Source organism: Malaclemys terrapin, chromosome 14 (assembly GCF_027887155.1).
Source record: "Malaclemys terrapin pileata isolate rMalTer1 chromosome 14, rMalTer1.hap1, whole genome shotgun sequence".
In the NCBI taxonomy this organism is placed as follows: Eukaryota; Metazoa; Chordata; order Testudines; family Emydidae; genus Malaclemys; species Malaclemys terrapin.
Genome location: NC_071518.1, coordinates 43733522 through 43749956, shown reverse-complemented (window position 1 = coordinate 43749956; position 16435 = coordinate 43733522). Strand labels below are relative to the sequence as shown.

Sequence of the window (16435 nt, the reverse complement as noted above, 5' to 3'; positions counted from 1 at the left end):
ATGGAAGACCCTGGGGTATGGTGAGAACAAGGACTGCTTGCACTGGGGTGATATAGATTATACTTCGGGACTATCTGCACTATGTATTGTTAATAAACTATGTTGATGGACTAGATCTGCTTCCATGGACTTACTGGGGTCTCAAAAGGAAACTGAAGTGAGGGGCCACTTGCAGGGCTGCCATGAGGCCACAAGGGGGCACCCAGGAGGAGATCACTGGTTTACAGGGAGCTGGCCAGCTGCTCCTTCCTAGTATTGTTATATATGGAGCTATACCTATCTCATAGAACTGGAAGGGACCCTGAAAGGTCATTGAGTCCAGCCCCCTGCCTTCACTAGCAAGACCAAGTACGGATTTTGCCCCAGATCCCTAAATGCCCCCCTCAAGGATTGAACTCATAACCCTGGGTTTAGCAGGCCAATGCTCAAACCACTGAGCTATCCCTTCCCCCATGCTTCCCCTTTGTTGTACTTACGTGACCAGCAGCCTCCTTGCTTTGGTAGCCCTGCAGAAGTGGCTATGGCTGATATGATTCAGGCCACTGTGAGTGCCACTGCTGTGGAAGCCTCAAAGGGCATCCCAGTCTCCATGTTTTTCTTTCCCCCCTGCTCCTCACAAATCAACAGACCCTGCTTTTTCATTTACCCTCATGTATTAGAAGGGGACTCTTAAGCTCTGTGTCTGCCCCAGGTTGTGTATGGGTCTCCTAATACCATTAGCCCCTTAAAGCAGGGTAAGGAGCCAAGCTGAGCCCGCCCCTCCCCTCCTTGATGTTTGCTGTGCATTGTGAGCTTGCAGGGCAGAAGCTCTTTTCACCTCAAAGAGCTTCTGCCCATCAGATCTGCATGGGATGAGAGGCTCCAAGGAAATGTGGCTTGTTGGCTGGAGTGTCTCTGACGCATGGGGTTGATCTGAGCAAAGGAAACAGTTCTCCTTAGCTGGGGCCACCTGTTTCACACACAGCATTTCTCATCTCTGTTTTGATTTGAGGTGGTAATTGTGACGGGTTGGATCACAGAAACCCTCTTGGGAGCTGCCACTCGATGTGCCAAGACTACTTCTACCCCTGCTTTTCCTGCCAGCTCAGGACTCCAGTACCCTGTCTTGCTGAGCCAGACACACCCGTCTACTCCAACACAGACCAGGGTCTGAATTACTTGCCCCAAAGCTGCAGGTTTACCTGAAAGCAGCTAACAGAAGTGTTCCTGCCTTTAACACTCAGATGCCCAACTCCCAATGGGGTCTAAACCCAAATAAATCCGTTTTACCCTGTATAAAGCTTATACAGGGTAAACTCATAAATTGTTCGCCCTCTATAACACTGATAGAGAGATATGCACAGTTGTTTGCTCCCCCAGGTATTAATACATACTCTGAGTTAATAAGTAAAAAGTGATTTTATTAAATACAGAAAGTGGGATTTAAGTGGTTCCAAGTAGTAACAGACAGAACAAAGTAAGCCACCACGCAAAATAAAATAAAACGGGCAAATCAATGTCTAATCAAACTGAATACAGATAATCTCACCCTCAGAGATGCTTCAGTAAGTTTTTTCCTCAGACTGGACACCTTCCAGGCCTGGGCACAATTCTTTCCCCTGGTACAGCTCCTGTTCCAGCTCAGGTGGTAGCTTGGGGATTCTTCATGATGGCTCCTCTCCCCTTTCATCTGTTCCATCCTTTATATATCTTTTGCAAAGACAGGAATCCTTTGTCCCTCTCTGGGTTCCCACCCCTCCTTCTCAATGGAAAGACACCAGGTTAAAGATGGATTCTAGTTCAGGTGACAGGTTTCAGAGTAGCAGCCGTGTTAGTCTGTATCCGCAAAAAGAACAGGAGTACTTGTGGCACCTTAGAGACTAACAAATTTATTAGAGCGTAAGCTTTCGTGGACTACAGCCCACTTCTTCGGATGCATATAGAACATATAGTTCAGGTGACGTGATCACATGTGCAAGACTTAATTGCCCACTTGCCAGCACACAAGTAAGTATACAGGAAGACTTACAGGTAAAACAGAGCCATTTGCAGTCAATTGTCCTGGTTAATGGGAGTAATCAAGATTCCAAACCACCATTAATGGCCCAGACTTTGCATAATTACAATAGGCCCTCCGAGTTATATTTCATATTTCTAGTTTCAGATACAAGAGTGGTACATTTATACAAATAGGATGATCACACTCAGTAGATTATAAGCTGTGTAATGATACCTTACAAGAGACCTTTTGCATGAAGTATATTCCAGTTACATTATATTCACGCATTAGCATATTTTTATAAAACCATATAGACTTGCGACGTCACAGTAATCACGTCTTCTCCCAGTAAATAATGAGTGTCTGTTTCGTCGTCTCTGTCAGGGTGAAGAGGTCAAGTGGCATGAGCAGCCTCCTGGGAAAGATTGGCTCCAAAAAGCAGAAGATGAGCACGCTGGAGAAATCCAAACTGGACTGGGAGAACTTCAAGGAGGAGGAGGGGATCGGGGAAGATCTGGCCATTTTCAACCGAGGGAAAGAAGGGTAAGACAGGGCTTTATTTAGTAGCAGTTGGGGTCTGCCAAGCACCCAGGAAACCTGTCACTTCCTGCAGAGAAGTAACCGAACCCCAAAGCACTAGGCAGCTGTTGAGAGCTCACCAGATGATCTCTCTCTAAGGGTCCTAGGAATAGACTGTTGAAGGATGTCTGGCTATCCTGAGCGCTCCCACAGTCCTCTAAGCCGTCAGCAGGATTTTCAGGCCCACCCTTATGGATTCTGGCTGGCATGGCTCCTGATAGGGTGGCAAATGCAGCTTGACCAGGTTCTTTGAGTAGCCAGTCCAGCAATCTACTGACGAAAGATGGTGGCCCCCTTTACTGCTTGCTCTAAAATATCCCACTTTCATAGGCACATTTTTTTCCTTCTTAACATCACCCAGGGGCACCATACAGCCTCCTCAGGCTTTCCTCCTCTTCAGTACAGATACATACAAATGCAGAACAGCTGTCAGAGCGTATTGCTGTTTATGACAGCGTTGTGTATTGATTGTGTGTGTCTAGCAGTGCTCACTCCAATGCAGTTAACGGAGGCGTCATAATAGTAAGTAGCAGTGCTGTAGATAAAACAGTTCATAACACGCGCCGTGGGTAAGGGAAATAAGATCAGACATAGCTTCCCCCCCGCAAATGCTTCTCTAGTCTATGGGAAAATCTCCCCAGCTTAGTGGACTGCTCATAAAATGTAACCCTATGCTAAGCTGTTCTTACGCTTTGCCTGCAGGAGACCTCGCAGCCTCAGTGCTCCACAAATCTGATTTTCTGTTTCAAATGGATATTTTATTACCCTTGTCTTTTCTCTTTGCTGCCTGGCCTCTAATGTACCATTCATCCTATTAGATCTCCCCTGTTGGCCTCTCCAGCATAGACAGGTGGGTGCCAATAGAGCAGGATGGGGGTGGGTGGCACTCCATCAAGGGGGAGGGATAGCTCAGTGGTTTGAGCATTGGTCTGCTAAACCCAGGGTTGTGAGTTCAATCCTTGAGGGGGCCACTTACGGATCTGGGGCAAAATCAGTACTTGGTCCTGCTAGTGAAGGCAGGGGGCTGGACTCGATGACCTTTCAAGGTCCCTTCCAGTTCTAGGAGATGGGATATCTCCATTATATAAGCCAGAATAAGTCAAAGGAGCTGCATTGATTTACACCAGCTGTGGATCTGGCCCTCCAGGTTAAGATGCTTATTTATCAGGCTTTGGCGATGTTAGACCAGGATGGGGAAGGGGCTTTTGTGCAAGACCTGATGAGTCATCTCAATGCAGCGAACTCCGTTAGTGCTCAGAGCTGGACTTCTTCTCTGGGGAAAAGCCCCTCTGAGGAAGGCTTACAGTTCAGATGGCATATGTCAGCATCACCAGGAGTGACAGATGTCTGCAAGCAAGTCTGTGCCAGATCCCTCTGCTCTCTGATGGGCTCCGCTCCCCAGAATGGGTAGACAACAAGCAGTGCCAGCGTCCCTTAGCTTGGCTTTGCAGGGTCTTGCCTTCAAGAAGATATAGATGGAAGTTGAATCTCCATGCCCATCAGCCTTTGAGCTCTCTGTAGCTGCCTCTAGTAGTGCCAGTGTCCATGCGGTGGACACTTTTTTACCAGGAGCTGGACTAACAACCCACCTGAGAATTCATTTCACATGGACAACTGAGCAGCCATCAGGACTTTACAGCCAGATCAATAGCAGCCTATTCAAACCAATGGCATAAAATGAAAGGCTCTGCAACCTTCTATCAACCCTTAGACATTCTTCTTACCCAGAAATGCATCCTTGGTGTATGTGGGTGTAGCTCAGCTCCATTGACTGCAGTGACGCTGCACCTGCTTACATCCAGGCTGACCAGGGCCCCTGCAGTTTCAGTATCATTGCATTAAATATACTAGTTTAGCAGCATGGGGACAAAGAATCTTATGGGAAATCATGAAGATCCTTCAGCCTCTTTAATTGCTTGGTTCTAGCCTTGCTTATTAACTGCCCAAGCAGATCTCAGGTCCACTGAGCTATCAGCAGGTGGCTTTGTCATTACACAGAAGAGAAACATGGTGCCATGAAAACACGGGACTCTTCTTTAAAAAAAATCGATACTAGTCAAATGCGTAACATCAGGGGGTCGCCAGACAACCGGCTCACCTTTAATCACATTCACCTCCAAGGCAGAAAGGCAGGGAGTCCAAGCATATAAGTGAGCCAAAGCTACTAGTAAATGATGGAGGGGTAAGGGGGTGAAACTGCAGCTGTTAGCCTGGCACCATGAGATCACGCAAACACCATTTTCATTGGCTGCTTTTGTGACCCGGCCATTTTCTATGAGCCAATTTTTCTTTTACTATCCTCTCCATCCCCTCAGATATTTGTCAAGTGGCCTTTCTCCACAATTCAATGGGTAGTAATTGACATGTCTCATTATAAAAATCCGAACAAGAACAATTAGGATGAGGAATGGTGCCTGTACCTGGTGCCTGCCTGGCGCTGATGAACCATGCTTCACGTGTCTTTTACAAATCTTTCTGCTGCCATTTGTCACATGGGCAGGCTCTGTAGATCTCGCTGTGAAACTGAAGATGGTTAGGAAAGCAGCCAGTCACCCATGGCAAGCCAAGGCTCAGATTGTTAAGCATCTGACAAACCCGAGACGCTATAGAAATAGTAATCGTATGTCTTATGGCCAGGGGGAAGAAATTCTTCCTTTAGAAAAAACAGCGACTTGTCAAAGTCGCTATTCACATCTCAGGGCAGCGCCTTGGTCCTTCGCTTGCTTTCTCAAGATGTTAGAAGTTGCTCCATCAGCACTCATGTTCTGGCTGAGGCTAGGTCTACACTATGGGCGGCGGGGGGGGTCGACCTAAGATACGCAACTTCAGCTACGCAAATAGCGTAGCTGAAGTTGTGTATTTTAGGTCGACTTACTTGGCTGTGGGGACGGCGGCGAATTGACCGCTGCTGCTCCCCTGCCGACTCCACTGCCGCCTCTCGCTGCGGTGGAGTTCCAGAATCAACGGCAGAGCGATCAGGGATCGATTTTATCACGTCTACTCTAGACGCGATAAATCGATCCCTGATAGAGCAATCACTACCCACCAATCCGGCTGGTAGTGAAGATGTGCCCTTTCATAACACAGTTTGTTCTGCCCTCCACAGCATGGGCTGCTGTAATCCCAAAGCTAAAGGGGACAAATGGTACCCTCTAGCTACAACTAACTTGCCCTTGTCTCTTTCCTCCCCTCGTCATCAATTTTCAATCCATGGGTTTATTTTTTATCAGCAATGGAATCTGGGTTTGTGTGCAACCCAAATTCTGTCAGATCCTATGGGCCTGTCCTGCTTTTGAAAAGGAGACATTGAGACAGGGAGTGGGGAAGGAGACATCTCTTTTGCTGTAAATCTGTCGCTCTATCATATTTTAGAAACTTGAACGTGTGGCACAGCTTCTTAACTGTGCCATGTTATGTAGGGCAACTCCAGCGGGGGATCTGCACTAAATCTCTTCTCCTCTCCTTGTCCCAGTCAAAACTGGGGCTGTCACACTGTGTGATTGCAAATGACTGGCAGGGGACCCAAAGTGCCAGTAAAAATCCTCCCAAAGGGAACTATCAGCTCTCCTCATTAGCAGAGACTTCTTTTACAGCAAATGTACCTTCATCTGAGATAGCTCATAGTTACCCCACTTCCATTATTGCAGGTTATTTATAGCTAATAATGAATTGGGCAATGTAGGTTATTTTTTTTTAAAAAACAACCCTTCCCTAGAATGAGTAATTCTGTGTCATTGTGAGTTTCCAGCGCTATATCTCATTGTATTCCTGCTCTGAGGTCTTTGCCCAACTTGCACTGTGGCAGGCTGGGAGCTGTTAGTTCCTGTAGTTTCTTGTTTTGCATGCATATGCTCCAAAAAGCAGCTGTGGACAAATGGGTGTGTGGGGTTCCGTGTTCATCTTTCAGAGACTCCAGATCAGACGTGTTCTGTTTACAGGCAACGTGTTGGCTTTTTTTTTTCCCCCCTCGCTGCCAGCCATGCAAACTTAGTCCAGAATCAGAGTCAGGCTGGGCTGACAGTTCCCAAAGGGTTCTCAGGCCCACTGCTGTGCTGAGTGACCGATGCACAGTCCCATAGCTTTCATTAGGTGTCTACGGGTGCGACTGTTTGGACTATTCTAATCAATCCTGCTGCTGCACAAGAAGGAATAGGATAATATATGGGGAAAAGAGTCCAGGAGAGCTGGCCGTTTTTTAAAGAAGCCTTATTGAGGGCGCAGGAACAAACCATCCCGGTGTGCAGAAAGAATAGCAAATATGGTAGGCGACCAGCTTGGCTTAACAGTGAAATCTTTGGTGAGCTTAAACACAAAAAGGAAGCGTACAAGATGTGGAAACTTGGACAGATGACTAGGGAGGAGTATAAAAATATTGCTCGAACATGCAGGGGTGTAATCAGGAAGACCAAAACACATCTGGAGTTGCAGCTAGCAAGGGATGTGAAGGGAAACAAGAAGGGTTTCTACAGGTATGTTAGCAACAAGAAAAAGGTCAGGGAAAGTGTGGAACCCTTACTGAATGGGGGAGGCAACCCAGTGACAGATGATGTGGAAAAAGCTGAAGTAGTCAATGCTTTTTTTGCCTCCATCTTCACAGACAAGGTCAGCTCCCAGACTGCTGCACTGGGCAACACAATATGGGAAGGAGTTGAGCAGCCCTCAGTGGTGAAAGAACAGGTTACAGACTATTTAGAAAAGCTGGACGTGCACAACTCCATAGGTCAAGATCTAATGCATGAGTGAGGGTGCTGAGGGAATTGGCTGATGTGATTGCAGAGCCATTGGACATTATCTTCGTAAACTCGTGGCGATCGGGGGAGGTCCCGGATGATTGAAAAAGTCAAATATAGTGTCCATCTTTTAAAAAGGGAAGAAGGAGAACCCGGGGAACTACAGACTGGTCAGCCTCACATCAGTCCCTAGAAAAATCATGGTGCAGGTCCTCAAGGAAACCATTTTGAAGCACTTGGAGAAGAGGAAGGTGATCAGGAGCAGTCAACATGGATTCACCAAGGGCGACCTACCTGATTCACTTCTATGATGAGATAACTGGCTCTGTGGATATGGGGAAAACAGTGGACATGATATATCTTGACTTTAGCAAAGTTTTTGATTTGGTCTCCCACAGTATTCTTGCCAGCAAGTTAAAAAAGTATGGATTGGATGAATGGACTATAAGGTGGATAGAAAGCTGGCTAGATCGTCGGGCTCAACAGGTAGTGATCAATGGCTCAATGTCTAGTTGGCAGCTGGTATCAAGCAGAGTACCCCAGGGTCATTCCTGGGGTCGGTTTTGTTCAACATCTTTATTAATGATCTGGATGATGGGATGAATTGCACCCTCAGCAAGTTTGCAGATGACACTAAGCTGGGAGGAGTGGTAGATATGCTGGAGGGTAGGGATAGGGTCCAGAGTGACCTGGACAAATTAGAGGATTGGGCCAAAAGAAATCTGATGAGGTTCAACAAGGACAAGTGCAGAGTCCTCCACTTCGGAAGGAAGAATCCCATGCACTGCTACAGCCTGGGGACCGACTGGCTAAGCAGCAGTTCTGCAGAAAAGGACCTGGGGATTACAGTGGACGAGAAGCTGGATATGAGTCGGCAGTGTGCCCTTGTTGCCGAGAAGGCTAACGGCATATTGGGCTGCATTAGTAGGAGCACTGCCAGCAGATTGAGGGAAGTGATTATTCCCCTCTATTCGGCACTGGTGAGGCCACATCTGGAGTATTGCATCCAGTTTTGGGCCCCTCACTACAGAAAGGATGTGGACAAATTGGAGAGAGTCCAGCAGAGGGCAACAAAAATGATCAGGGGCTGGAACACATGACTTACGAGGAGAGGCTGAGGGAACTGGGGTTATTTAGACTGCAGAAGAGAAGAGTGAAGGGGGATTTGATAACAGCCTTCAACTACCTGAAGGGGGGTTCCAAAGAGGATGGAGCTTGGCTGTTCTCAGTGGTGGCAGATGACAGAACAAGGAACAATGGTCTCAAGTTGCAGTGGGGGAGGTCTAGGTTGGATATTAGGAAAAACTATTTCACTAGGAGGGTGGTGAAGCATGGGAATTTGTTACCTAGGGAGGTGGTGGAATCTCCATCCTCAGAGGTTTTTAAGGCCCAGCTTGACAAAGCTTGGCTGGGATGATTTAGTTGGTGTTGGTCCTGCTTTGAGGAGGAGGTTGGACTAGATACCTTGTGAGGTCTCTTCCAACCCTAATCTATGATTCTATTATTCCAGCTCCGGGAACATCTACTCTGCAAACTCTCACCCCACCCCAACTGACTCGGGCTCATGCTGCTGGGCTAAAAATCACTGTGTCGCCGTTCCTGCTCGGTCTCTGAGACCCACCTCCCCTTGCCAGGTGTCAGAACCCAGGCCCCAGTCTGTGCAGGAACATCTACACGGCTGTTTTTAACCCAGTAGCATGAGCCTGGCATACTGGAGTCAGTTGACCCAGGTTCTGAGACTTGCTGACCCTCTTTAGCTACCTTGACTCTTGTGTAGGGCACTGGAGCGGGAGACCTCGGTTCAGTGCCTAGTTCCACCACCGCCTCTCTGTGGCCTGGGGCAAGGCTACCTGGGCCTCCCTAGCTGTGAATGGGGCTAGCGCTGCCCTGCCTCCCATCCCTTACTGGCTCGGAGATGCTCAGATACGCCAGGCTGGATCCACAGCTAGGCTTACAACTAAGCAGGCCAGCCAAGAAAGCCAGGGAGAAAGGCAGCAGGGTTCACCCCGTTCATTTCCCACACACGTTAGAGGAGGGGGAAGGAGATGCAGATGAGAGCGAGGAGCCTGGTGGAGAACGCATATCTGGACAACCCCAGCCGATGCCTCTCGTTGAGCTGCCAAGCCAGGCCAACCAAGTGCTTCATTATGGACTGGCACGTTCCCCCGGGGGGGGTTGCACATCACAGGAAATGGAGCTGGCTGGGTACATGACCAGGAACCAGGATGCTCTGAGTGTGAATCCCCACTCTTGCAGGACCTTGCTCTGTATCCATTACCCCATGGCAGCAAGGGGTAACCTGAACCCCACCTCACAGGAAGGTTGGGAGGGGTAGTTAGTTCATGTCTAAGCCGGAAGACCGCACTGCCACCAGTATTTCCAGGCACGGAGGCCTCATGTTAGGCACCTGGATAGAGCTGATTTTCCAGAGGTGGTTTAGGGGAGGTGAAGCCCACTGAGCTGCCTCTGCAAATGTGGCCCTTGTCCAGGTGTCTCAGTGCAGACGCCAACATGCCATGCTGACCCCCAGGCGTGCCCGTGTTGGGGTGTGGACACCAGTGAGGGTGATTGGTCTAGAAGTGCCTCTAGTATCTGTCCACACCCACGTAACTCTTGGCCCCCATGAACCTCCCTCACAAGCTATGGCTGGCCCGCTCAGTGACTGGCACTGCTGTTCAGCTCTCAGGTGAGAAGGTGCACGCCAGAGCCACGGGCAGCAGTCAGGGGAGAGTCTGACAAGCTCCTAGAATTGCATTGGGCCTGCCCCCCCCCCCCCCCCCTTGGCTCGCTCAGCTCTGTGCCATGTCATCTGGCTAACCCCACGGCTGGTACCGTTCCCACCCCAGGGCCAGCCTGACTCAGCAGAAGTTCTCGCAGCCATTGCAGCACCATTCTTCCTGCCTACTGGAGTGTTCGCAGGCACTTGATCCACAAGGGCCTCTGACCTCTCTCTTTAGCTGTGGAGAGCCCAGCCCAGGAGTAGTTAAGCTCTGTCAGGGCAAAATGGCTCACTCTCAGGTGCCCCTGGTTTTTCTTTTGCTCTGAGCCCTCCCAGCTTCGCCCCGCAGAATTGTTTGCTGTGATTGGAGGGTCATTCTCTCGGAAGTGAAGGGCTAGTGCCATTGGCATAGGGTGGGGACAGTGCCCGGGGGCTCTTTTGCAAGTTTTCCCACACTCCATTGCTGTGCACCCCTGTTCATAGTCTGCAGCACCCAGTGTGGGTTCCTACCCCCACCCAGCAAGCTGTGCCATGCGCCTCACCCCTGACTCTCAGCCCCCACCCTCTGCTAGGCCAGGACCAGGCCTTGGCTAAGCAGACACTGCGAGGAGGATCAAGCTGAGTGGCAGGTTGTGACTGGTGAGAAACAGGAACTTGTGCGAAGCAACCCAACTGCTGGGCACTTGTGAACTGAAGCGGGCTCTGCGTGCAGGTTCCCCCAGGAGAGAGGCCAGGACTAGCACGCTGGACCGCTACCCCTCGGTAGCATTCACCCAGAGCTGACCCGCGTCTGTCATCATGAGATGGCGCAGGGTAGAATCATGTAGGACAGCCCCGGGTGCAGCACAGCACTTCTGTCTTTGGGGCAGGGCTGGAAGGGGCAAAGACGCATCCCAATGTGCAGGCTTGGTGGCAGGCCAGATAGCACTGCATTTGGAGAAGCTGCTCACCAAACCTTCTGAGTAGGAAGGTCTGATGCTGGCCAGTCACTGGAAGAGGGGAGAGAAATCTTTTATCGCAGCTTGAGTGCTTGTGAAAGGGGGGTGCCAGCCAAGTATCCCTGCAGTCTGAAAGCAGGCACAGCTGGGGCAGCGGCAGAGCGAGCTTCCCACCCCCAGCCCTCTGCCGATGTGCCACCTCTTGTCCTGGAGGGACCATCCTAGAGGCAAGTGAATGGCTTAGCCTCTGTAGCCCATTCAGTCCCTGCCTTCACTGTCACCCAGGATGCCAGCTGTGCCACTTTGCTTGCTAGCCAGCTGCTCTGGGAAGAGGACTGACAGAGCCAGCTCAGCCAGCCAATAGCTTCTAAACCAGGTGGAGGCTTGGGATATTTATCCCCTCACTGCCGTGTGGCTGGCTCAGCTGCAGCCTTCACCACTGCTTTGGAGCTGGACTTTCTGCAAGTGGTTAGCACTCTGTGCCCACTCTGTGTGCCAGGCATATCTGGGGTGGCAGTGAGAGAGAACCTAAGCAAATCCACTCCTCTGTGGCCTGGGGCTTGGGCATGTCTTGGCATCCCTATACTGAGTGCAGTGACCTTGTGCTGAGCGCTGAACATGTTCCATGGTGGAACAAAAGGCAAATGAGTGTGATGAGTCAATTACAGCTCCCGCTTCGCTCCGGCAATAGGTTAATGAGTAGGGCAGCCCCCAGGCTAGCTGTAGTACGGTTTGTGGCAGAGTGTATTATAATACAGCTGCAGCTTATTAACAAATGGCAAAGTGCTTTGTAGACATTGTCTCTGCCTGGCAGTGTTCTCAGGCACTTCTGTGAGAGCTTCAGGAGATGGGGAAATAATCTGGAGGGCGGGGCGGGGCGTGGATAGGGCACTAGGTTGGTAGACTGGGGTCCGTTACCTGCTCAGCCACAGATTGCCTGGGCAACCTTGGGCAAGTCACTTAGTCTGGCTGTGCTTGAGTTCCCCCTCTGTACAATGCGGAGAACAGGCCTGCCCTGCCTCCCAGGGGGGGTGAGGAGAGAATGCGAAGTGCTCAGTAATGGAGGCTGGATAAAGACATAGACAGGAGGGTTTGTCGTGTAGCGTACACTGCTCGCCCCCAGCTGCTCACTTTGGCCACTTGGGGACATGTGGGAGTTGCTCTGGGATGCTCCCAGGATGTTTCAGTCAAGGCAGCGTTCCACGCTACAGGCTCCAGGCCTAGCATCCCTCCAGGGCAAGTCTGTGCTGACCCTGCTTCTCTTGGACTCCCTCTCCCCTGCAGGTACGTCGACAGGAAAGCATTTCTGGAGCGTGTCGATCACAGGCAGTTTGAAATCGAGCGTGACATCAGACTGAGCAAGACCAAGCCGTGAGACTGGCACGAGGGCATCCCGCTCCTCCCTGCATGTCCAAGAACCGGCCAGTGGCTGGCAGCTGCTGAAAACAAGACGCAGAAACAGTTTTTCTCTCCAAGACTCAACCTGTACGTCCTGCGGGGTTTTTCCTTTTACTGTAAAGGCAGGGAGGGGGTTTGTCAGCAGGTGGGGGCACTTTGGGGGTAGTATTGCCTAGCCGATGGCAGTAGCATATCTCTCTACTGGCATGATCCCAATGGGCAGTGTCCCTCTCCCAGCCCCTTATGCTGCTGGCAGTGAGAGGAATCAGATGGAGCAGGCATGGGCTGCCGGAGCTGCCCACTTCCTGCCTAAAGATAAGGCCTTGCCCTGCCTGTGGGTGGTCTCAGGGCACCAGCGCCCGGCAGCCTGGGAAAGCGGATGAGGGGATCAAGGTTCACCCCACGCGCTGAGCACAAACTGGACTCCTGCTGACGCCCCAGCAGTTTTGCTGACAAAGCCTCTTTTTGAGGGTGCTCCGGGCTGTGGAATTCGGATTGTAGCCCTTCGCTCCACTCTTCCTGTGGACCCAGCTGGGTCCCAGCCCCTCCGTGCTGGGCCTTCCCCCACACGACTGACTCGTCTGGGTGTTTTTGTGATTTTATTTTTTTTACACAAGAAAACCTCCCTCTGTCTGGTTTCCATTCAGTCTCCCCAGGAAGGTGAGAGCAACAGCAGGCGGCAGGTGGGGGAGGGCTCACATCCAGCCGGTCATACTAATAAAGGAGTCAATCCCTGCACTCTCGTGTGCTTGGTGTGTCTCATCATTTCTGTCCCAGGCTGGGCACTCCATATGCTTAGGGAGATGCAGTCTCTGCCCCAAGCAGCTTACAGTAGAAGCAGACAAGGCAGACACCATTTCAGAGGTGCGGAGCTGGTGAAAGGTGCAACAAAGAGTCTGGGGCAGAACCGGAAAGTGAACCCAGTTCTGCTGGGTCCCGCTGCAGTGCCTCCACTGTAAGATCAGCAGGATGCTGTCTGCACATATGGGACTCTAATATTGAGGGGAAGGATGGCTCAGCGGTTACAGTGCTAACCTAGGGTTCAGGGGACCTGGGTTCAGTTCTCTGCTCTGCTACAGCCTTCCTGTGTGCCTTGGAGTAAGTCACTGAGGATATGTCTACACTGCACTGTAAACCCAGGTCATGGGACCCGGGTTTCTGGACTCAGTGTTTCCAAGTCTGAGCATGAGCATCCACACTGCACTGTAAACCCGGGTCTCACAGCTGTGCTAACATGTCTGCACTGCGCAGACCTTCTGACTCAGGTGTGTGGCTTGAGCTGCATCCACACTGCAAAATGACAGGGCTTGGACCTGAGTCACAGCAGGATGTGGGCTCAGACCCACCCCCCTAGTGCTGGTCCTGCTTGCTGACCCCCGTCAGATGGATTTGTGTGTGGTTGGAAGGTGCGGCTTGTGCTTAAACCCATGACAGAGCCCTGTGTAGACATAGCCTTAGTCTCTCTGTGCCTTGGTTTCCCATCCGAAGAACAGCGATGACAGTATCGCTCTACCTCACAGGGAGGTGTGAGGTGCTCGGCTACTGTGTAAGGGGTCCAGCTAAGTACCACAGCTAGATTTCTAGGCTCTCTTTCCTGTTGCATACAAGTCCTATACAGACGACATTGTCTTATGGCATAATCATTTGATCCGCAGTCATTATGAATGGCTCACATAGCTTGCTCCTGGCTTTATGCCCCTCGGTAATGCAGCCGCCCTGGGTTTGTGCCAACAAAGACTCTCTAGCATCCTGCACCATCCTGGTGCTTACACCATACAATTGTTCTGTAAATGGGCTGGAGAGTTTGGGGTGCTATTTTCACACCCCTTCCTTGTAACTCAAGCTTCTTGATGCCCTGAGTTTAATTGCTCGGGTGCCAGGAGAGGAAGGACAATGTAATGAATCAAGTTCTACAAATGATCTCTAAATCATAGCTCCTCGGGCTATAAAAACTGATCCTGCGAGGGGCCAGTGCCCTGGTCTGCCAGCGGTGGAGGCAAAAGCATTTGGCCGTTGCAAAGGGGCAGAGAGTCTGAGTTCCTCTCCAATGGTAGAAAGCATTCACTCATGTGGAGAGCTGATCACTGTGAGACCAGTGTGTCCCTGCTGCAGAGTGGGATGCGCTTCAGCCCTGATGTGTTTGGGAGGGAAAATTGGAAAAGCAGCAAATATTTCTGACCGATTATCCTGCTCCACTCCCCTCATTGGAAGTCAAACCAGTAGCTCTTTGAAGGGGAGTACAGCTGGATCAAGAAGTAGAGCTCAGGAGAAGCCATCAAAGGAGTGTAACAAATGCATTGTGTCCCATGGTCCTTTCAGAGGCCGTGCATACAGAGGGAGGGGGTTTCAAAAACACTCTGTGTTGGCCTAACTCTCCTCCCACAGGAGTCAGTGGGAGCAAGGCTCTGCTAGTGCTGCGTGCTTTCCCAGACCCCGCCACCGGGAATGCAGGTCTGGGTGGCGTGTGGTGAGCAGGGAGCCATAGGCAGGGCAAGTCATCCTAGATGAGAGCCAGTAACACCTTGATGCCACATCACGCTGCCCTGCCCCCGGATATCCCACCCGCCAGCTGCTACCGAAAAACTGCATGGATGGCAATGCTGTGTAGAGTTGTCAGACTTGTTCTTGGGATTATTTTTTGTGTCCTGCCGCCTGTAAAGCCAGAAGCCTTTATGACTATGCGTTCTATGGTACAGAACGCAGAGGGAACCATAAAACCTTCTAAACAGAACCCCCCTCTCTCCCAAATCCCATAACCCCTATCTCTGGCCCTCAGTACTGGGCCCGCTGCCAAATCTGGAGGCTCCCTGCTTTTCCAGTTCTGGAGAACTCCTGGTTCTAGTCCCGCGGAGGGGAGAATTCATAGACTTTAATGCCATGACATTTTGAGAAAAGTAACAGAGGGTCCTGTGGCACCTTTAAGACTAACAGAAGTATTGGGAGCATAAGCTTTCGTGGGTAAGAACCTCACTTCAAATGCAAGTGAGGTTCTTACCCATGAAAGCTTATGCGCCCAATACTCCTGTTAGTCTTAAAGGTGCCACAGGACCCTCTGTTACTTTTTACAGATTCAGACTAACACGGCTACCCCTCTGATACATGACATTTTGAGTCAAAGCTGTCACCGTCCCCAGACTGAATGTCAATTGTCCTGCGGCCACTGTCCTTTGAGGGGTGGGGAAATCTGGGGGAAAGAGGAGGAGGGAATGTTTGTGGCAGGCTATTTCATTTCCAAAGCAGCAGTTTGAAGCTGCTCAGAGGGGTGGGATATTAGGCTAAGGGCTGATTGACACCTAAAATGTAGGTTGACCCAGCTGCGTCATGTGGGATGTGAAAATTTTACACCCCTGAGAGATGTAGTTAAGCTGACCTGAGCCCCAATGTAGACAGCACTGGGTCGGCGGAAGCATTCCCTCCATCGACCTCACTCCTGCCTTTCGGAGAGGTGGATTGACTAGCGTGAGGGAGGAGTCTCTTCCATTGCTGTAGGGAGAGTATAAGCTGCAGCATGTGCGGGAGCTCCCAGGTGTGCAGGACTCTGTGAATGTGTGCGCTGGTAGGGTGCCTGTGACATTCCTCTGGTGCTATCTGGACCGGTGATCTGCTAGGTCATTCCAATCCTCTACTCTGGGAGCCAGCCTTACCCTGCTCTGCTGTGAGAACCCCCACTCCCAGGCTGTTCACGCACAGTCTCTGGCATGTAAGCTGCTCCCAGTTACGTGAGAGAGCACTTTTGGCCAGCTGCTGCTTGGATTGTGCAACCAAATGATACTAGCCAATATCTCCAGTCCCAGACACAACCCTAGGAACCTCCGTCTTGCAGTGTCCAGTTATGCCCCCGGGACGCTGCAAGCTTATATGACTTAATCGATTTAACAAAGAAATTGATATGTACCAGGCTTGTTATACCAAGGGGAGTCTCTGACATGCTTCAAACCAAACGCACTGCTTCAGGTAGAACAAACAAACAGATTTATTAACTACAATGATAGGTTTTAAGTGATTATAAGTCAAAACACAAGAAGTCAGATTTGGTCAAATGAAATAAAAGCAAAACACATTCTAAGCTGATCTTTACACTTTCTTTGCCCTT

At 50.5% G+C, this 16435-nt stretch overlaps 1 protein-coding gene across 2 annotated transcripts in view; it reads left to right on the top strand.

The window, feature by feature from the left end:
* The window catches only part of CFDP1 (craniofacial development protein 1), a 139501-nt gene extending 126421 nt beyond the window's left edge, over nucleotides 1-13080 (top strand). Inside the window, exons 6-7 of one of the 2 annotated variants that reach the window (XM_054049261.1) lie at nucleotides 2363-2521; nucleotides 12229-13080. In XM_054049261.1, the coding sequence (XP_053905236.1) occupies nucleotides 2363-2521; nucleotides 12229-12319 (250 nt within the window). In that variant the 3' untranslated portion in view covers nucleotides 12320-13080. The remainder of the gene's footprint in view (nucleotides 1-2362; nucleotides 2522-12228) is intronic. The other variant, XM_054049262.1, reaches the window with a different exon arrangement.
* Nucleotides 13081-16435: the final 3355 nt, after the last annotated feature.